Source organism: Candoia aspera, chromosome 5, assembly GCF_035149785.1.
Source record: "Candoia aspera isolate rCanAsp1 chromosome 5, rCanAsp1.hap2, whole genome shotgun sequence".
NCBI classification, from domain to species: Eukaryota; Metazoa; Chordata; class Lepidosauria; order Squamata; family Boidae; genus Candoia; species Candoia aspera.
Window position 1 is genome coordinate 53,999,062 of NC_086157.1, and position 20,266 is coordinate 54,019,327.

Below are 20,266 nucleotides of genomic sequence, written 5' to 3' on the forward strand. Positions count from 1 at the left end.
GAGCATGCAACCAGAGTTAAAGCTTTGAGAAGAGTGATGGGGCTCCTTGAGAATTGCTGTGCACAAAGGACTGCTCTGTCATTTGCACTCAACTACCACACAGGAAAATTACTACATATGTGAAATAAATTCCCTTGAAGATGATCACATAAAGCCCTTATTATTTGAAGCTGTCTTCTCTCCCATCTCCTGCCACTCATGAGTGACATTTTTTTAACCTCTTCAACCTGTTTGAGTTCCTTAGTTAGCATTCCAGAAAACTCTTTTTGCCTTTTCTATCTTTGCTCTAAGGGGCATATTTACTGTAATGTGTAAAGTCAGGTGGGGAGGAGAGAAAAGTCATAGAAGGCCTAGGTTACAAAAGAAGGAGTATATTGAAGGCAGGGCGCAACCTGCATTAAGAGGCAGTAAAAGAAATAAAACAACATATTACCTGTGTGGACCATAATAAATTGTGGCAAGTTCTTTGTGGTATGGGGATACCAAGTCATCTTGTCTGCCTCTTGAAGAATCTGTATAACGACCAAGTAGCAACAGTAAGAACCTACCACGGAACAACGGACTGGTTTAAGATTGGGAAAGGAGTACAGCAGGGCTGTATACTCTCACCCTACCTATTCAACTTGTACGCAGAACACATCATGCGACAAGCTGGGCTTGAAGAATCCAAGGCTGGGGTTAAAATCGCTGGAAGAAACATTAACAATCTCAGATATGCAGATGATACCCTTTGATGGCTGAAAGCGAAGAGGAACTGAGGAGCCTTATGATGAAGGTGAAAGAAGAAAGTGCAAAAGCTGGCTTGCAGCTAAACCTCAAAAAAACCAAGATTATGGCAACCAGCTTGACTGATAACTGGCAAATAGAGGGAGAAAATGTAGAAGCAGTGAAAGACTTCATATTTCTAGGTGCGAAGATTACTGCAGATGCTGACTGCAGTCAGGAAATCAGAAGACGCTTAATCCTTGGGAGAAGAGCAATGACAAATCTCAATAAAATAGTTAAGAGCAGAGACATCACACTGACAACAATGGTCCTCATAGTTAAAGCAATGGTGTTCCCTGTAGTAACATATGGCTACGAGAGCTGGACCATAAGGAAGGCTGAGAGAAGGAAGATCAATGCTTTTGAACTGTGGTGTTGGAGGAAAATTCTGAGAGTGCCTTGGACTGCAAGAAGATCAAACCAGTCCATCCTCCAGGTAATAAAGCCAGACTGCTCACTTGAGGGAACTATATTAAAGGCAAAACTGAAATACTTTGGCCACATAATGAGAAGACAGGACACCCTGGAGAAGGTGCTGATGCTAGGGAGAGTGGAAGGCAAAAGGAAGAGGGGCCGACCAAGGGCAAGATGGATGGATGATATTCTAGAGGTGACGGACTCGTCCCTGGGGGAGCTGGGGGTGTTGATGACCGACAGGAAGCTCTGGCGTGGGCTGGTCCATGACCAGAAGCGACTAAACAAATAAACAACAACAAAAGAAATAAAAAGCATATTACCTGAATAAAACTGAATATGATAGTGAGCGTAGGAATTATTGTGCAAAATAGCAAAGTAGGCATGGGCATCTGAAAGGGGAACCAGGAGGAGGCAGATGACAAAAGGAACATCATGTAAGCATTGCCTGTTTTGTACACGGTTGGTGGCATTGCACGTATGTGGAGCTCAAATTGCAATGTTATGATGTTCATTTTGAAATAGATTCTGCAGACTCCTCTGAAAGGAAGCCCATAAAAAATCTCTTGAGAGATAATACAAATAGCACAAATATATGATGGGAGAAGCTTGATCTTTGGGGAAATATGTGATTACAGACCTTCTTTTCTCATTATGTTGCCAGCTACTTCCTATCTTAGAATTAAAATGCATGTATTTGAGAGACAAAATACCAGCTCACACTTGTTCTGGTTTTCATGAAAACAAGGTATGGATGGATTCAACACAGTGTCCTCAAATTGGTGGTCTTCTCATGGTTTAGCCTGCAAATTCTGATGAGTGGCTATGTAGTCTACGTGATAGTAATCTAATAGCTTTTCATGTTATCATGTGGGAGGGGGCTAATTTAAATTATTTGTATCTAAAATTGATTTTTGAAATGACAGCTACTTAAATCTAGAACTTCCAAGATTTAAAAAAGGAATTTGTTTTCTCAAACTGCTGCATGATTTTTTTAAAAAATGGAGATGGGTATGTATGTATAAGATCTCCTCCTCCAAGGACAAAAATTGACAAAAATTATTGAAGAGTTGAAAATCAATAGTGATTCTATCTTCAATTTCGCCTTTGTGTCTCTTTTAAGTGTCCCTCCTTGTCTAGATCAGTTAGTGGCTTGCAGAGGGAAGGGAATGGAAAGGGAGAGAGACACACACACACAGAGCTATTGTATCACCTCTGCTGAGTCACTGGCTGCTGCTGATTCTTCTTCAGTAGCCACCTAATGACATTGTCCAAAAGCTGTTTTCACCCCAGTTGCATTGTCCTCCTCCCATGTCTTTCTCTCTTTTTCACCCAATCACTTTTAGATTGTGCATCAAAAGGTGGGAAGTGTCTTGCTGCTGAAATTTGAAAGGTGAGTTGGGAAGGCTTTATGCATTACCAAGGAGTGAGGAAATATTCAAAAAAAGCAAAAAAAAAAAAGCTGTTTTGACCTGGGAAATCTTGTGCCCAGTAAAAACAAAACACACACACACACACACACACCAGCAGGCAGCTTCATTCTTAGTGGAGCAAGCTGCATTACCAGTGCAGTAGTACCTAGCCTAATGGTATGTGAGCAATTGTGGAACAGCTCATGCAGGGGCATCCATGGGAGTCAGGGTCAAAAAAAGTCAACTTGGCAGCTACCACTACAGGATTACTTATGAAATCAAGTAATTCTGATTGGAGATGGCAATGTGATCTGAGGTCTCTCTCTTCTGTCCTGATTCTTTTCTCCTTAAACCCCATGAAATCCTGCATTGTGTGGACAATATTTCATCAAACCAGTACATTAAGGATATTTGCATTGTAATATCTGATTATTTTTCTCTAAATATGTGAACTAGTGCCAAGAAACTATTGCAGCTCCAGTTGGATCCATCTGTGCTTTCAAAAATGGGAGAAGACTATCTGGCCGCTTTATTAAAAGCAGAGCTTTGTCAATGAAAGGTTCTGAAGCCAATCCAAGATTGCATCTCTTTTCTTCACACAGTAACTACAGAGACTAACACTCTTAAACAGATCCAAGAGAGAGTCGGTAACCTAGAGGATCAAAGGAAAATCCAGGAGACAATGTTGCAAGCTAGTTACAGTGTTTTGAATAATCACTTTAGTTTCCTGGAATCTCAGTTACCCAGGAAAAAAAAACTTGCCTGTGATTGGCATGGAGAGTATTCCCAATCAAATTTACTTGACAAAATTTATGGGGAATTCTTTTTCTATCTATCTTCTTTATCTGCCTGCTGATTTCTTAATTGAAATTGAACATGTGAACAAAAAACCCATTATGTGAAGATTGGGGGCTGGGACTAGCTCAGTTATTATTATTATTATTCCATTTATGAGTGGTACCACAAGAGATGAGGTTTTGGGTAGTGAATATCACTTGGAGTTGGGGCCTAAAAAGAATAATATATATATCCAAATTTTACTAGGAAGTTGCAAACAAGAGAAGAAATGTTTACAAGGCAAGGAATCTTGCTAAATCTCTGCAGCTGTGGTATCTTAGGTTATATTTTGGGCCAATTATCAGGGAGAAATAAAAACATTTCAAATACCAGCAGTGGCTGAAACTTTTTTTAATGAAAGTTAAAGCTAACACTGCTCTTTCAGTTACTTAATTCTATCCTCAGCTATTGAAGCAATGAAGATCAATACTGCCTTTACTGTTATCAGTATCACTATCAACCTAAAATCCCCTTCATGAGTTGCTTCTTCAATAGAGGACTTTCTAATGGGATTTAAAGCTGATACTTTCAGATCCCACCCCCCTCCCCGACTCCTGAGGTCACTATGTAGTAACTTTTGGTTTATTCCCTTACTTTAACTGGTGTCTGGGCATATTGCCAAGTTATGTTTTGTCTGATTTTTTTTCTTCTTGTCTTTTTTTTCTCCATCCTACTCTTTTCTCCTACCTTACAGCTTGTTTTGTTGTGTTTATTTTTTATTTCCTCTTGTTTAAGGATGATATGAACCTGTTTTAGCCAAGAGGAAGAAGGCACACAGCCATGTCAACTGTAAGCCAAATGGTCCTTTTTTCCTCTCTCTTATGGCTTCTCTTTTTGTTTTTCTATTTTCTGTTTCATCATGTATAATTTTTATTTTCTCTTGTACTGTTTTTCTTTCCTAATCTATTATGGGCTTAGATTCTCCATCTAATCTGTATTCAATATACAGTTATCAGCCATAAATATGCAGCTCTGGAGGCAAGATTAACCTTTTATTACAAGAATGTTTTATGCTATATACATACAAAGATACATTCTAGGTCTTGTAAAAGAGTGGTACTTGAGTGATAAATATTTCTGGACCAGTAAAATACATTTAACTGAATGTAATTAACCTTAGCATGAAAGGGGTTGAGAGAACCTAAGAAATGTATAGTTTCAAGATCTTCAAAGTTTAGTTTCAGATCTTCAAATGCTGATTTTGGGGAGGTGTTTTTGGTTTAAGAGAAGACATATCTAATAGAAGAAAGTAAAAATTCTTTGTTTAGAGACTGGGTTGGACAAGTATATTTGACTAATGCAGTGTTTTTCAACCTTGGCAACTTTAAGACGTGTGGACTTCAACTCCCAGAATCTTCTATGGTGCTTTCATCATTTAAATGATGTGTGTTATCTCCATATTATTGTAGTGGGAGATTTTAACAAGTTATCAAATCCTGAATTAGATAAGAATACATCCAATCATAAAAGACCATCATCAGTAAGTATTACAGCTATATCACACATGGGTGAATGAAATCTGATTCATCCCTGGCATTTGTTACAACCCAAACAACAGAAATATACTTTTTATTTAGAGGTACATCAAAATGTTTTTTAAACTTTATTATTTTTTAGTTTCTTCAACATCATTTCAACAAATTCAAATGAGTACATTGATATCTCTTATATAAGATCATAGCCCAATTGGCTTAAATTTACATCTACAACAATTTAGTAAATCAAAGACCTAAAATTGGAGGAAGTTGAAATTACAGTTTCATTCAGTGTCACAGCACTCTTTCCGTCCACAGATCCAGAACTAGCGAAAGAACCCACGGAAGCAGTACTACGCAACACACCCGACCCAGCCAAATACACTAAGATTGAAATACCCAGAATCATGGACCTCATCAGCCTCTGCCTCACCACCTACTTTCAGTTTGATGGACAAATATACCAACAAATCAGAGGAACACCCATGGGATCACCATTCTCAGGACTCATAGAAGAGATTGCAATGCAGAGCCTAGAAAGGATAGCGCTCCCACGTATACAACCCAAAGTGTGGATCCGGTATGTAGATGACACCTTCTTCATAATAAAAAAGGAACAACTAGAGAAGACACCTGAAACAATCAACAACATCTTTTAAAAAATAAAATTCACAAGGGAAGAGGAAAACAACAACACACTACCCTTCCTGGACATCCTCATCAGCAGAGGAAATGATGGCAAATTAGGAACTCAAGTCTATTAAAAAGCAACCCCCACTAACTTATTAGAATGCAAATTTGTATTAGATGCTGGTGATATTTTATTGTTTATCTCTGAACCTCATACTTCAGTTCCTGCTTTGATGTATCTGATTAATGCCTTTGTTCAAACTGAGGGACTTTCTGTTAAGTGGCCTAAGCAGACTTCAGCAGGAAGCAGGTTTCAGCAGGAAGGCCTTTGCACAAAGCCAACTTGTACACCAGTTGTGCCTATTCCTGGACTGAGAGGCCCTCATTACAATCACTCATGCCTTGGTTACCTCACTATTGCAACGCAATCTGCATGGGGCTGCCCTTGAGGATCATTAAGAAGCTACAGTTGGTTCAGAATGCAACAGCATGAGTAGTGATGGACCGGCCTCACTATGTCCACTGCTGCATGAGCTGCACCAGTCATGAATAATTTGCTGGACGCAATTCAAGCTGCTGTTTATTCCTGTAAAGCCCTACATGACGAAGTGCCTAGCTATCTGATGGGCCATCTGTCTCCTGCAGTATCTATGTACCTTGTATAGTCAGATTTGGCTTGCTTCAGGGCTTGTCAATTCAGGACCCAGGAAACTGGCATTCTCTGTTGCAGCACCTGTCCTCTGGAAGAGCATCCCCTCTAAGATTTGTTCATCCCCATTCTACTTGCCTTCAAATGAGCTCTAAAAATGTGGGTCTTTCCTCAGGCTTTGGGTTGGGGTGTTTGGTAGACTCTTTTAGTTTGGGGATAATGTGCGAGATTGTACTTTTTAACTTTGTGCAGTCACTCAGGGTCATTTTTGTAGTTGGATGACCTATAAACTGGATAAACAAACAAACAAACAAATAGACTAGATACATCTTTAGGTTGTACTATTAGACAAGATTATAATATCCATGGATTTTTGCATAACTTATAAGAATGCAAATTTGTATTAGATGCTGATGATATTTCATTGTTTATCTTCGAATCTCATATTTCCATTCCTGCTTTGATGTATCTGGTTAATGCCTTTGTTCAAACTGAGGGACCGTCTGATAAGTGGTCTAAGTTAGAATTGATGCCTAGACATGAAGGCTTGTTTAGTCAAGCTTTAATTGACTGCCATTTTCATATATGGACAGAATTGGTCAGTTATTTAGGCATTCTTATTACAAGCAATATTTCTCCAAAGTTACATTGAATATGAATAAGGTATATAAAGAGTTTTCTGGACATTGGTAGATGGGGATCATTAAGCCTTAGTCTGCAGTTTAACACTCTTAAAGTAAATGTAATTTCCAGGATACTTTATATTTTGCTTGGAATTTCTAGAAAATATTTTCAAAAGCTCAATAAACAGTTTTGTAAATTTCTACTGAGTTCCAAAGATATCTTTGAGAAAGCTGTTATTGTCAGACAATGGGATTTTGGTCTCTGAACCTTGAATTATACACTATGCATACTTTTTGGTTAGTACCAAATGTTGGATATGTTTACCTGTTCACCTAGTGCAGATTTTTATTCTGGGACTTTTGGGCATGTTTTTTTATCCATTCAATCATGTCCAATTCTCAGAAACTGCCTGGACAAGTCCTTGCAGTTTTCTTGGCAGGCTTTTCAGAAGTGGTTTGCCACTGCCTCCTTCCTAGGGCTGAGAGAGAGTGATTGGCCCAAGGTCATCCAGCTGTCTTCATGCCTAAGGTGACATTAGAACTCTCAGTCTCTGGTTTCTAGCCTGATGCCTTAACCACTGCACCAAACTGGCTCTCTTGTATACAATACATTTAGCTAATTAGGCTATTTAATTATAGTATTAAAATATATATTTTAAAAAGTATTTTTGTTTTACCTCCTATAATTATCATATTAATTTGAAAACTGAGGTCTATTATTTCTGGGAAAATGTACTTCGATTCCTTTTCTTGTGCTAAATTGTCACTATGAGGTAATCCAGATTTAAAAATGGATTAAAAAATTGACTTTACATAAAAAGTAAAGCTACCTAGATCAACTTGGGGATGCTAGCAATGAGTTTTTATGATTTTCTGTGTTAAAATACAATTTGACAGTTGCCACCCACAGGTAGTAGTTACAATTATAACATTTATTGATATTTATTGAGTATAGCATTCTTACTATTTTTATTTTTAAACATACCAATTGGTTGAAGTAGCTACTAGTGCGTGATTTTCAGAAACAGAAGACTGATTTCTGATTACAACTTTTTTCAAAAGACAATAGAAAAATATTCTAAATGAACAAAATCCATAGCTCAAATGAAAGTGCCCAGTGCATTTAAGCACATTAATTTAGAAATGACATGTAACAAGATACTGTGTGGTTGCTTAGATTCTCAGATGCACATATGCACCCACACATATATGACACAATGCTATATATAGAAAGCTTGGAATGTTCAACTTTTGGGGCTAGTGGGCACACTCAGAATTTTGAGACCATATTATTGATACTCTCACAATTGTGTGGCTAATCACAAAACACTGATTTCTCAGAAAGCAAAATTGTCTGGTCGCTGTTTATCCTTCTCTGACCTCCCACAATATTCTCTACAACTTCAGTTTAGCTTTGTGGGTTCTATTTCATTTTTGTTTTTCTTTCTTGGCTAGAGAGTATACTTCCAAGCAAAACACTGAGCTATAGCAACCATTTTATTTCTGAAATGCTTTGGGATCTATATGGAGCCCAGAGATATCCTTGGAAATAAAGGTTAGGTTTGAGGTTGGTCCTTATTGACTGACTGATTGATGGTTGGTTGGTTGGTTAATTGAGTGACTGGTTGGGTTGTAAGACCATTTAATTGTATACTGTCTACTGAACCTTTGAAAGAGGTATGTACAACTGTCTTAGGTTATTCTGGCACAATGTTTCTTCTGGCTAATGCAGAACTATGACTTAGGAATCAGAGGGTTCATATCTATTTGCCTTCTGGTGGGATGAAGAAATCACTAGTTACTAACTGCATTGTGGAAACATTCTAAAAATATCCCAAAGTCAGGCCAAAATAGAAATCAGAAGTATCAGGCATGAACTTGTACCATGATGGTATGTGGGAATGACCTTGGGAGACAGGAGGAAGAGCCACAGCCTAGACAGCTGTCATGTAAAAGGTATCTCAGCCCACAGAAGCAGAGGGGATGTGGGAAGCATCTCAGAAGGGACCCTCCCTAGTTTTCCGGAAAGTAAAAGTAAAGGAGGGGAGAAGGGCTTTCAGACTTGCAAGATTCTGTTACCATAACCTTACCTTAAACATAGTGTTAGTACTCATGTTTTGTGCTTCTTGTCTGGACTACATTGAAGGGCTGACATCATACTAGCTAAACTGACAGACTTTCAACAAAGTTGCCCAGAATTAAACAGCATGGAATGTAAAAATACAAGGATAAGCCACTTACAGCCATCAAAACAGGTGTACAGTATGTGGGCCCTTGGCCTAATTTCAAAAAGTCCTGGTAAACCTACTTGTGTAGGTCAGGGGGGAAAAGAGAGAGAGAGAAGAGGATGTCAGAAATATAGCACATTAAAACTGTGTGTGTGTGTTTTCTTTTAAAATAGAATACAAAATAATACAAAAGGTGGTGGTGTAAGGAAAACTTACAAAGGGTTCGTCCCAAGCCGGGAATGAAGAAATGCAGGCAATCGCTTGAGCAGAGGTAATTGTTTTATTGTCCAAGAGCATGTACAGAGTATGCTGGTTGGAAGGTGGCCACACTTGTATTTCCCCCACAAGCTCTTTATATAGGAGAGCTTGGCTGTTGTTATGCAAAGGTGCCCGCCCTCTAGGAACTGGAGAAAAGTGCACTTTACCGGATTTCAGAGAGGAGGCGCTCTGTGGTCAGGCCCCCTGCTGTTTGGGTTTCCTGTTCTGATGGTCTGGGTTCCCTGCAGGGCTGTGGCTTTGTCTACTAGCCTGGACTGTCCACCTTGGAAGGAATCTTTTGTTATGATTATAGAGATCTGTTTGGCTGTTCACCTGAATGGGCTCTGCTAAATTCTGTGAATGAGCAACCTTTTATTTTCCAAGGTTCCGATTAAATCAAAAGGGAATCCTTGTCTGAACAGTTGGGCTTCCTTTTACATTTTAATCTCTGGCATCCCCTTTTGCATCGAACCCATTCTATTTTGTAACTTTTAAGCTTTTACCTTACCTTGCTCAGGGGAAAGGCAATATTGCAGGGAGACAGTGTTCTGGGGGGAGACAACATGGAGGGCAGGGAGAAATCTTAATTTCTTCCAACAGTGGTCAGCTGGCTCTCCCTACCTTTTGTCTTTGTTTCCCATGACTGGCACACGGTCCAGCATAAAGGAAGTGAGCCCTCACCAGAAAACTATTGCCAGTCCCTATGGTGGAACTTCTGATTAAACATGCATCAGGTTATGCTGTTTGTATGCAACACAATAGTGTGCACAATTACTTATTCACAGACCTCTTGAATGCTTGAGAAACTCTTGGTAAACAAGGGCTAAAAAACAATTGTGTGAAAGGTAAGCTGCTTCACAGCTCTAGAGCTACCATAATTTGGTCATTTAGGCAATCACATTTTCATCACTTAAGCCTGGCAGGAGATTGTCTTTAAGCCAGTGACATCTAGCAATGAGTTTTAGGAAGTGCACTGCATGAAACTAAGATCTGACTTTCCAGTGAAAGACCATTTTCTTGGCCCATAAGGAAGTTAATTCTTTTTCAAGGAGTATGGAAACCATCATGACCAATAACTGCAACTTATTGACTCCTCTGGGGCCTAATTTCTGCTCATCACTGTCAATCTACTGCTGTGGGTTAAAAAGAAAAAAAAGAATGTTTCTTTTCTGGACCCTGTGCATTTCTAAAGAAGCAAACAATAAATGGCTCTAAGGAGCTAAAGCGAAGCGCCTCATTGCCAAGTCATACTGACAGTGGTATTTTCGCCAAGTCATTGTAAAAATGGCAAGGATGCTGAGCAGCAGCAGCATTTCCACTTACTTGGCTCTTAACTGCTGTTTAATGAAGATTGAAAAGAAAGAACTTGCAGTTTCTAGTACCTTTTTACCCAGAAGCCTGGCATCCTTACCCTCAGCAGCCTTATATCCATTCCTTAGTTTGGTTTCCTCTTCCCTGCAAATTAGGAACCAAGGGAGGCCCTGTTCCCTTCAAATATATATTTATCCCAGTTGGAGGAAAGAACAAGGAGATAATGGGCTTACTCCAGCTTTGGTTATCAAAAAAGGTACTCAAACTATAAACAAGAACAACAAAAGATGCTTATTCCCATTTTAAAAAGCCCAACAAGAATTTTTTCCCCCTTGGCTGCTTCTAAAGTCAGCCTACTCCCTGGTGTTTTCAAGCAGAGCATTTTGGTTGTGCTATTTTACTCCAGAGAGTTGAGGGCAGGGCCGACACCTTTGGCAGGTCAAAAAGTCATACAAATGCCATCATGGTGGTGTGTGAAGCAGACTGATCTGGCTTTTTTTTTAATCAATTCAATCGTATTCAATTCACAAACCCATTATTAAAGCAAGCTATCTCTTTGCATAATGTGTGAATTACAGCCAATGAATTCCTAATGACTATTACGAATCCACTTTCCAATGTTGTATTTTCCAGATAAGTTGTATTTTAACCCTCAGAAGTTTAATTCAGCACATCTGGAAGCTACCAGGTCAAATAAAGCAGTTTTAATACTCTTTCAACACACAACTCTTTGTTTAAGAAAAGGGCAATCTATTTGACCTGACTTGCTAACTTTGCTATTATTATTATGCAGCTGAAGAGTTGCTGCAATAAATGTTCTTAAAAATATAGGGCCTTTTATAGAAGAATGTAAAATATATTACTGACATTACTGACAGTAAAATGCATCACTGAATGTAAAATACATTCCTGAAATGCAGAGAGGGCACCAAATATAACTTGTATATTGTTTCTTCTCTGATTTTTTTTTGGCATGTATATAACTATATATACTGTACAGATTCTAACTACAGATTTTTTTTAAAATGTCTTAGTGTTTTAAATGATATCCTTAAAAAATAGTCTTTTAGACTTGCTAATATTAAAAACATACTGCTATGAAATAAAAAGACCCTTTTTCAGTGTTCCTGCATTGTCATAACCTCAGCTTAAAATGAAATAAGAAGACTGGACTCAAGCCATCTCTGTGGAGTCAGACAGCATTACAAATGTGCCAAATAAATAAAACACATTAAAACTTATTTACATCCTGCTCATATCTTCAGGTCTATGTACTGCCACCTTTTAAAACAGAACAAATTAATATTGCTTTGTTCCATTGGTAATTTTGAATTTTTATGGCTTGCAGCTATCAAATTGCCATGTTCTTTTATATCTTAAAAGGAAAGGGGATTTTCTCTTACACAGCCTGATCTTGATTTGTTTTCCTTGTTTTCCTTCACAGGCTGTACTAAAATATTTTAGAAGCCTACAGAAAAAAAACATACTGTTGTTCATACTATTTGCTAGCTTCAAATATTGCCTGGAAAATATATTGAAAAGCAAAATAGATTTTACAATGTAAAGAATGGCTGGTTCTAGCATTTTGGTAAATTTAGAAAATAGGAAGTGATATCACCAGTCCAGTACTGAATGGTTTTGAATTGCACTCAGCCAAGTGACATCATGGCATGGTGGCAAGTGTATTGCTTTCAGATGTGTGGCTCCTAACACCATCAGTTCAAAGGTGTTGGTCTGTTATTCTGTCTTTGATTCATATCTTTTCTGATAAGATGACAGACTGAAGTTATGTTGGTAAGAGAAGAGAAGGGGCTTCAAATGAATGAGAGCCAGTTTAGGCTAGTGGTTAAGGCTCCAGGGTAGAAACCAGGAGACTGTGAGTTCTAGTCCCACCTTAGGCATGAAAGCCAGCTGGGTGACTTTGGGCTCAATTCTCTCTCTCTCTCAGCCCAATTCACCTCACAGGGTTGCTGTTGTGGGGAAAATAGGAGGAGGAAGGGGTATTAGGTATGTTTGCCGCCTTGAGTTATTTATAAAAATAATAAAAGCGGGATAGTAAATAAATAAATGAAAAATGAAAGGCAAAGCCATGAAGTAGAGTGTTTGCTTAATAACAGCCTCATCTAGAAGCATCTTGATTCAAATTTGATAACCAAACCTCTCAATTGCTGATCAGAAAGGTAATGATTTGGCATCCTACTAAGTAATAGCTGTTGAACAAGCCAACTGTGTTCACACAAGACACTAACATAGGCATCCATAATAAGCCACAACATCAGAATTACAACATTCACATTATGATGTCATCTCACAAATAACACTTATAGATGTATCATGTCTGACACTAGTATGTAAGTCACATAATTTGTACGGTGACTTCAGGGCACACTTGTTGTCCTTTGCTCCTAACCACCCTTCCCAGTAGGCACCCATGCATACTCTGTCAAAACAGTTCAGTTTATGGTGGAATGCAGTTTGTAAACCCAGCCAGTCCGTTTTGTAACTTAATCTACTTGTAAAAATATGTAAAATATGGAACAGAAGTATCTGACTTTGAATTCCCTTGGAGATGAATGGGATAAAAATAAAATAGAGTAAGAGCATGTCTGGTTCCTATGTTCCACAGACAGGGCATTGTATAAATATTAAAAGAAAGAAAAATCCAGGATTGCAGCATTGTTAACCTTTGCATCAACTTTGTGTGTGTGTGTGTGTGTGTCCCATCTTGTTAAAAAAAAAACTCTTCTTTTCCTTGGTAGCTGAAGTGAGACCTGTGCAGGGCTTCAGAAATAATTCAGAAAAGTAACTGTAGAATGCAATGCATGGGGATACAAATGTCACATCTGCCTACAACTCTTCAAAGTGGTTGTGTCTTTACCTGGGTTTGTGTGACTAACCCAGATACCCTGAAACTTTTCTGAAATTGACTTTGAAGCATTGCACATATGCAGACTACAGCTAACGCCGTTTTATTTTTTCAGGGACCTTATTCTAATTCCAGCTACAGTATTCCACTAGGGTACTTCTACACTTTATTCTGTTTCTTCAATGCATATTTCACTCTTTAGGATTATAGTTCAGCTTCTTTTGTTGTTAATCCCTTAGTATTACTCTGTAAGCATTACCATCTAGAGATCAGCATCAACATCTGTTTTTTATTGTTTTCTATTTAATAAGATCATCAATAGAGGGGAAATTATTTCTACCTTTCCTTTTCATTTCTAATTTCTGCCTTACCCGTTTCTATCAGACATAATCTGACCTCCCAGCAGCTGTTTGTCTGCCCTTAGAGTTCTCAGTATCTGCCAGCATTTGATTAATTTTTCAAAACCTTGATAATTATTTAAGCCAATTTTTGCACCATGTAGACATGATCTTTCTCTGAGTACAAGGCATGTATTTTTTTTTAAAAAATCTGACATTGTTTGAGACATTGTAGAGAGATCAAAGGCTATTTGGATAGGAAAAAAGTGTTTCTCTCCCATGCCTTGTGAATATCTTTGAGAGTTTTTCACAATGTCTAATGAAAAGCAGCAAGGACAAGCCACTTTTCCTCCACTGATTGTCTGTAAATCTTTAAAATAGTTAAAACTGATCTAAAGAAAGAGGGGAAAAGGCAGAATCTGAATCTGGAATACTATTGATGTTACTAAGTTGTTCATTTGTAACAAACATGAACCAATTGCTGAGATTTAATCTTAAATTCTTGGCCACTCTACCTCCACAAAAAGCAAGATTCTAGAGTTTGTAGAGATTTAAAGATAGGCTACAAAAAACTAGGCCTCTGGATTGGCTCCCCACCCCTTTAGAATTCATTTCCTTGGTTCGTAAGAGGCTTTCTCACTTCTCTGTGAACTAGCAAAGAGGCTGTTCTCTTAACCGATAATGGAGGAATGACCAGCAGGCTAGAATGCGATTCCCTCCATGGATTCTGGATAAACGTTACACTATTACTGTTGTCTTCATATGAAAAGGTGTAATTTTAGGTCCCAACGTTCCAAGGAGTTTTCAAAATATTGCTGCCATGTTTCTCTGCTCCTCAGAATAATCATACTTATGAGGACGTAACTTCACATTCTGCAAATCCTGGTTGCAAGTCCTACTGACATCTGCCATTCTTCCAGTCATTGTAGGGAAATCTGGGTCCAACAGCACTCAAGCCATTAATGTGTGACAATTTGTGACGTCATTTATGACAAAATACAGCCAGCAGGACTTACAGTGATTCATCCTTAATTTCATTTTTCAAAATGAAAATCTTTGATGGGACTATGTTTCCTGCAGAGAGTTATTTCTTTTTAGATCCCTTTCATGCTTAGAAAAGATTGTGCAAATCTGCCCATTTTGCAGACAAGATAGTGTGTGGGAAATTTTTTTCACTTTCTTGAAGGCATCATCTACCCTTTGCATAATGCTGTTCATGTCCTACATTCCCGTTCTCTCTCCCCTCCCACCATTTAGGTTGCCATTACAAGCTGGATGCCATTTGCATTAAGATGACTGGAATGAAGTAAACTATGTTGGGCAAAACAACCAAGCCACGGGATGAAGTTCCTTTCAGATGAATCTTTTTATGGATCAGCAGACTTATTCAGAGTTATTTAAAAGGCAGTTAACATTCCATCAGCAATAAACTGTGATCTGTGTCAGCAGTAAGACACTGTTCAGTAATTTATTTTGGAACAAGAAATCACCACAGGAATAAATGCAATTATTAAATATCCAATGGATGGATAAATATCAAGGAACAGCCAAGGTGTTTTTTTCACTCCCAGTATTAGATTTATTTAGACTTACACTTCTTTTGAAATATTTGGTTATTTATTTATTCTCACTTCCAACAAGAAAGTATTTTAATCATTTTAATCATTTCTTAATTTGCAACAATTTTCTATTTAAACTGCAGAATTAAGGTAGATTTATTTTCAGTTTTATTCTAGCACAGCACTTTCCTCTCTAGCTAAACTGAATATTCCTTCTCTTAAAGTAACACCTGAGGGGCAGGCAAATGTCCGATAATGTGCATTGCCCATTATTAACTATGGCAGGATGCAGACTGAGATTCAAGACTGAAATACCAATGCATTCTCTAGTGCAACTGCAAGGAAGAGGGATGAATGGAGGAGAAAGCGGTGGTGTCAGGGACCAGCAATATGTTTGTGTGGCTGTGTACAGTATGTACATCTCTCTCTCCACCTAAAACACGTGGTCTGCCCATCTTTGCTTAAGGCCAAATATCAGTGTCAGTAAATCCTAATTCAGGAGTATACAATCTTACTACACCAGTGAGAGTACGTCAAATATATGAACTGAGGATGCTCTCACAAAGTGGCTGCCAGAGGGGACTGGGCTAGCCACAAACTGGCCCCCACAATAGGCACTGCCAGTCATAAATCATTTATCAGAAGGTAAACTGATTAGATTATTCCCCACATCTCCTCTAGCATTCCAGAATATTCCCTACACTCCCTTACTTTATTTTTTTTTTTACCACCCCTAGACAAACTGTTACAGTTTCATTTGGATTTTCTAAGAAAGACTATGTATCTTAGAAGCATTTTTTAAAAAATGAATATAATTCTGTGGTTTGGTCCTTTGTTTTGTAGTATGTCAGTTTTCCATTGTTGTTGTTATTAGCATCTACCAAAATACAGCAAAATAAAATTAGGTGGGACAGAAATCCCGGTGCCAAAGGACTGTCTATGGATATTTTAATGCTCATGACCACTATATAAGCTATCCAATCACTCACAGCCTTGGTAATTGCAACACTGGGGCATAATCCATGCAGCTCTGCACAGTGAAGTCTATATTCATTCCAATAGTGCTTGCACATCTTATTATACATGCCATTTATTCAGTGTTCCAATATATGTTAGCAAGTGACTAAGATCCTAACTACCTTCATGACTGAATAAGTTTAAATGTGTCTTAGAGCATCTTTCTCCTTTGCTCTGCCAAGCAGAACTCAGCCAGAATCCCAGTTTTTGGGCTAGTGATAACATTTCATTCTGCTCCTGCCAATGAAGCTGATGCAGCAGCTACAGTAAATCAGAGATTCTGCCAGTTCCATATCATCAATATTATAAATACTTCTTCTGAAACGCACTGCTAAGCATTCTAGGTACTTGCAACTTTTTATAATTTGTAATTCTTATGGATATGGGAAAAAAATCAAAGGATATCAAACAGAAATCAGCACAAAACAGTAGTTTAGCAATCAACAGTATTGCACTGGTATTAGAACATAATTATAGTACTTCTTAATAAAGGACACCACAATAACTTTGATGCTCCTGTCTGTGTGCCTGGTTTATCCTGAGCAGCCCCAACAGTGCTTTGTAATAACATCTTACACTTAGCCAACTTACTGAATTTTTGTTTCTACCCTAAAAACAGATGAAGTACTGTATAACTCCAAGGCTAGGCACTGTGAAAGTTGCAAGACTCTCTTTCTTCTTCACCACTGCCACCAGATCCCAAGGACATAGAAAACCCAACCGATTTACACATTTTTCCAAGTAAATGAAACAAAACTCTCCATTAATTGTTGATTAACATAATTGTACATCTGTCTACATTTTTTTTGCATAAAATATTTATTTTGTAAAAAATTTATTTTGTTCTTAAAATGAGAGGTGCTCCTTTAACTGGGGAGGACACACTGGTGGATAAGAGCTTCATATTTTCCCGTACAAAGTTGCGCTGTTGCACTGTTGCTGATCTCACGTATGCATTCCTGCAAATTACCTTTGCTGAAGAAGTGGGTGGGATAGTCTTTGGGAGTAGGCCATTAATTTCATACATCCATTGCATTGCTGCTGTCTGAAACACAAAAGAAAAGTTTCAGGAGAAGTTTATCATTTGTTACTCTGAAGCATATAACAGCTATCTGCCACGATGCCTGTAATTACGTCTTTCATTGTTTTCCATGTGGGGGTGCTTCAAACAGCTGCACTGTCGAAACTGCACCACAGTGGAAAGAAAGCATTACCACGCATAATAAGTAAGGAAGAACATTTCGTTTTATGTACTAAGAGCAGCATGTTCAAATATGCATACTGTCTAGCACCCTAGGTAATCTATGCACTTGTTAATGGGCAACAGTTTCGAATTCTGTTTCAAGGAGATTATTTCACAGTAGAAAGTAAACAAAAAAAAACAAATAAGGTGCTAATTTTACTTGTATCCCAGTGACTGTTGGGGGTAAGGACAAGAAATAGCATAAACTTTTAATGTCTTAGTTTGGGTTAATAAGTTATCTCATAATATGGCATAGAAAAAGCAAACTGCAAGTAGTTTATACTGGAAACTTGCAGTGGCAATGTGGAAGACCATTGTATTTCGAGGAGTTTAAGTGACATATTTTGATTTCTCCTTCATATTAAGAAAACTATAGAAGTTTAGAGTTCATTCTGAGCAATGTTTAACCTGCTTGCTTTTCACTCTTGTTTGAAAAGGGGGACAAAGAGAAAGCCCCAAGATTGTTTATGGTAGCACAAGTTTATCTGTATAGCTTTCGGATCATGTCAAAAACAGGTGCCTCAGACCCTGGGAACTCCAGTCAAGGTCAGATCCTCAGGACCATAGAAACAGCGTCATGAGATTTTAGGGCCAGACTTTGATAAAAACCTTAGGATTGCCTCTTGAGTTGGAAGCTTCTGCACAGACCTGAGTGCTGGGTCCTGTGGACATTGAGCTGCCCTGGGGTATCTCCACTGTCGTTATTAAAGGGCTCTTGACAGCCTATGGGAGACTGTAAATCATATTGATTGGTATGTTATGATTTTTCTTTATGTTATGCTTTTTATGCTTCTGTTTAATCTGCCTAAACTGTGTTTCTGTTTAAATCTGTTTGCTTAAATTAATAACAAAGCTTAAAATCTTTTACTCACTGGTGTGCTCGTTGTCTCTGGATCTAAAAGAACCAATTGTCTGAGTACCCAATCACTGCCTGTACACTTGGCAGAACCTAATTTCCATACTTGAAGTCACTGTGACATATGGATATATTCTACCGATATAGAATCTACTGCTGGCAAAGAGCGAACATTATTTTTCACATTAGCATTGAACTGTGTTTGTGTACATTGCACAAGATTGTTACCACAATAATTAATATGTGGAGTTGTTATGATGTAACATTAAATCAAGATTTAAAATTAAAACAAGGTGCAAGACCACATCAAGTTTAGAATGTTGTCTAGATCTGAAAATTACTAATTAGAGTTAGTAGAAACAAGACAATTTAATAAATAAACTTTTAATGTTGTTGTATTTAAACATCATCAGGAAGTTGAGCCACCATTTGTGACCAGCTGTTATTAAAGAGAAGCAAAACACTGTGGTTGTGCCACAAAGAGAAGAGCAGCCTGATTCCAAGTTTCATTTTCATAATACTTGTTGTGTCTTACAACGTTATATTGTAATTTACCATTATATCCAATTGAGACAATGTAAGCAGCTCAGATTTATATTGCTTTCATTCCTTCCCAATGGTAGTCACAGAGGCTCATGTTGTTGATTATTTCTTAGACACTGGGTTTAATTCAATGTCTAAGAGATGTGAGATACCATGGAGTTCATCCTATTTCATCTACTGTTTAGCATTTGTGTGAAGACACTAAGAAAGCAATCCATATTATTAGGCACAATAACTCAAGAGATTTGGAAGAATTATCTCTGGTACCTATGTAGGATCCAGTGGCCTCCATAGTGGTGGTAGGGAATCAAAAAAATCAAAAGCAGCTGCAGCAGTGCCAACAAAACCCAGACCTTTTGCACATGTCTTGATTTCACCATACGTATAAAGGGATGGGGTTTTGATCACATTGCCATTACTGCTACCTTGACTTTTTCGATCTTCCTCATGGATGCTGCTGCTAGGACCTACTAGATGAATGAAAATTATCAATTCAGTCAGAAATAATGCTGACTGTTCACAGTCCTTTGAATGAATAAAAGTGCTTCATGTTAACCAAGGATCCTAACTACGAGCATCTTAATTTAGCCAAGCTTGTGATGCCATGCCTTTAAAACAAGGATCCCCGATCATATCCCTAGCTGGGCAAACCCTCCAAATATTCTGATATTTACAAAAAATTAATGAGCCAATAGTAGAATTGTTAAAGCAAATGCATTTTTCTCCAGTTGTTTCAAAAGCTGTCTCTGGCTGTCTTCATGTGCACTGCACAGACCTTCATTTGAATAATATGCACAGCCTTAATTCATAATTATCTACATTCTATAGTGCACCTTTAGAAGCAGACAATTTTTAAAAATCTGTCTTCTCCTACCAATTTTATTTATCAGATTTTATACAGAAGTTTGTTGGCAGTTTACAATAAAAGCAGAAATTCATGAAACCAAGTTAAAACCATAAAAAACATAAATTAAAATATTCAACAATTAAGGGACTGTTCAAGAAGATGAATTTTTCAGACTTTTTCAAAAGCCAACAAAATGGTCCACCTCTCTAGGAGGAAGTGCTTCTCCAGATGGAGAAATTTCCCTCTCTAATTGCTGCAAAGTGAGCTTTCAGCAACTGTAGAAAAATTCCTATGATTTTTCACTGAATGATGTGTGGGCATCATATGGAAGGAAGTTATCTGAGGTCTGAAGAAATATTCATCATGATTTATACAAATCAATATATATATATATA

At 37.8% G+C, this 20,266-nt stretch overlaps 1 protein-coding gene across 1 annotated transcript in view; it reads right to left on the bottom strand.

Moving 5' to 3' along the window:
* Nucleotides 1–17,217: 17,217 nt before the first annotated feature.
* The window catches only part of CFAP47 (cilia and flagella associated protein 47), a 230,371-nt gene continuing 227,322 nt past the window's right edge, over nucleotides 17,218–20,266 (bottom strand). Inside the window, exon 65 of the mRNA XM_063304691.1 lies at nucleotides 17,218–17,427. Coding sequence (XP_063160761.1) covers nucleotides 17,218–17,427 — 210 coding nt within the window. The remainder of the gene's footprint in view (nucleotides 17,428–20,266) is intronic.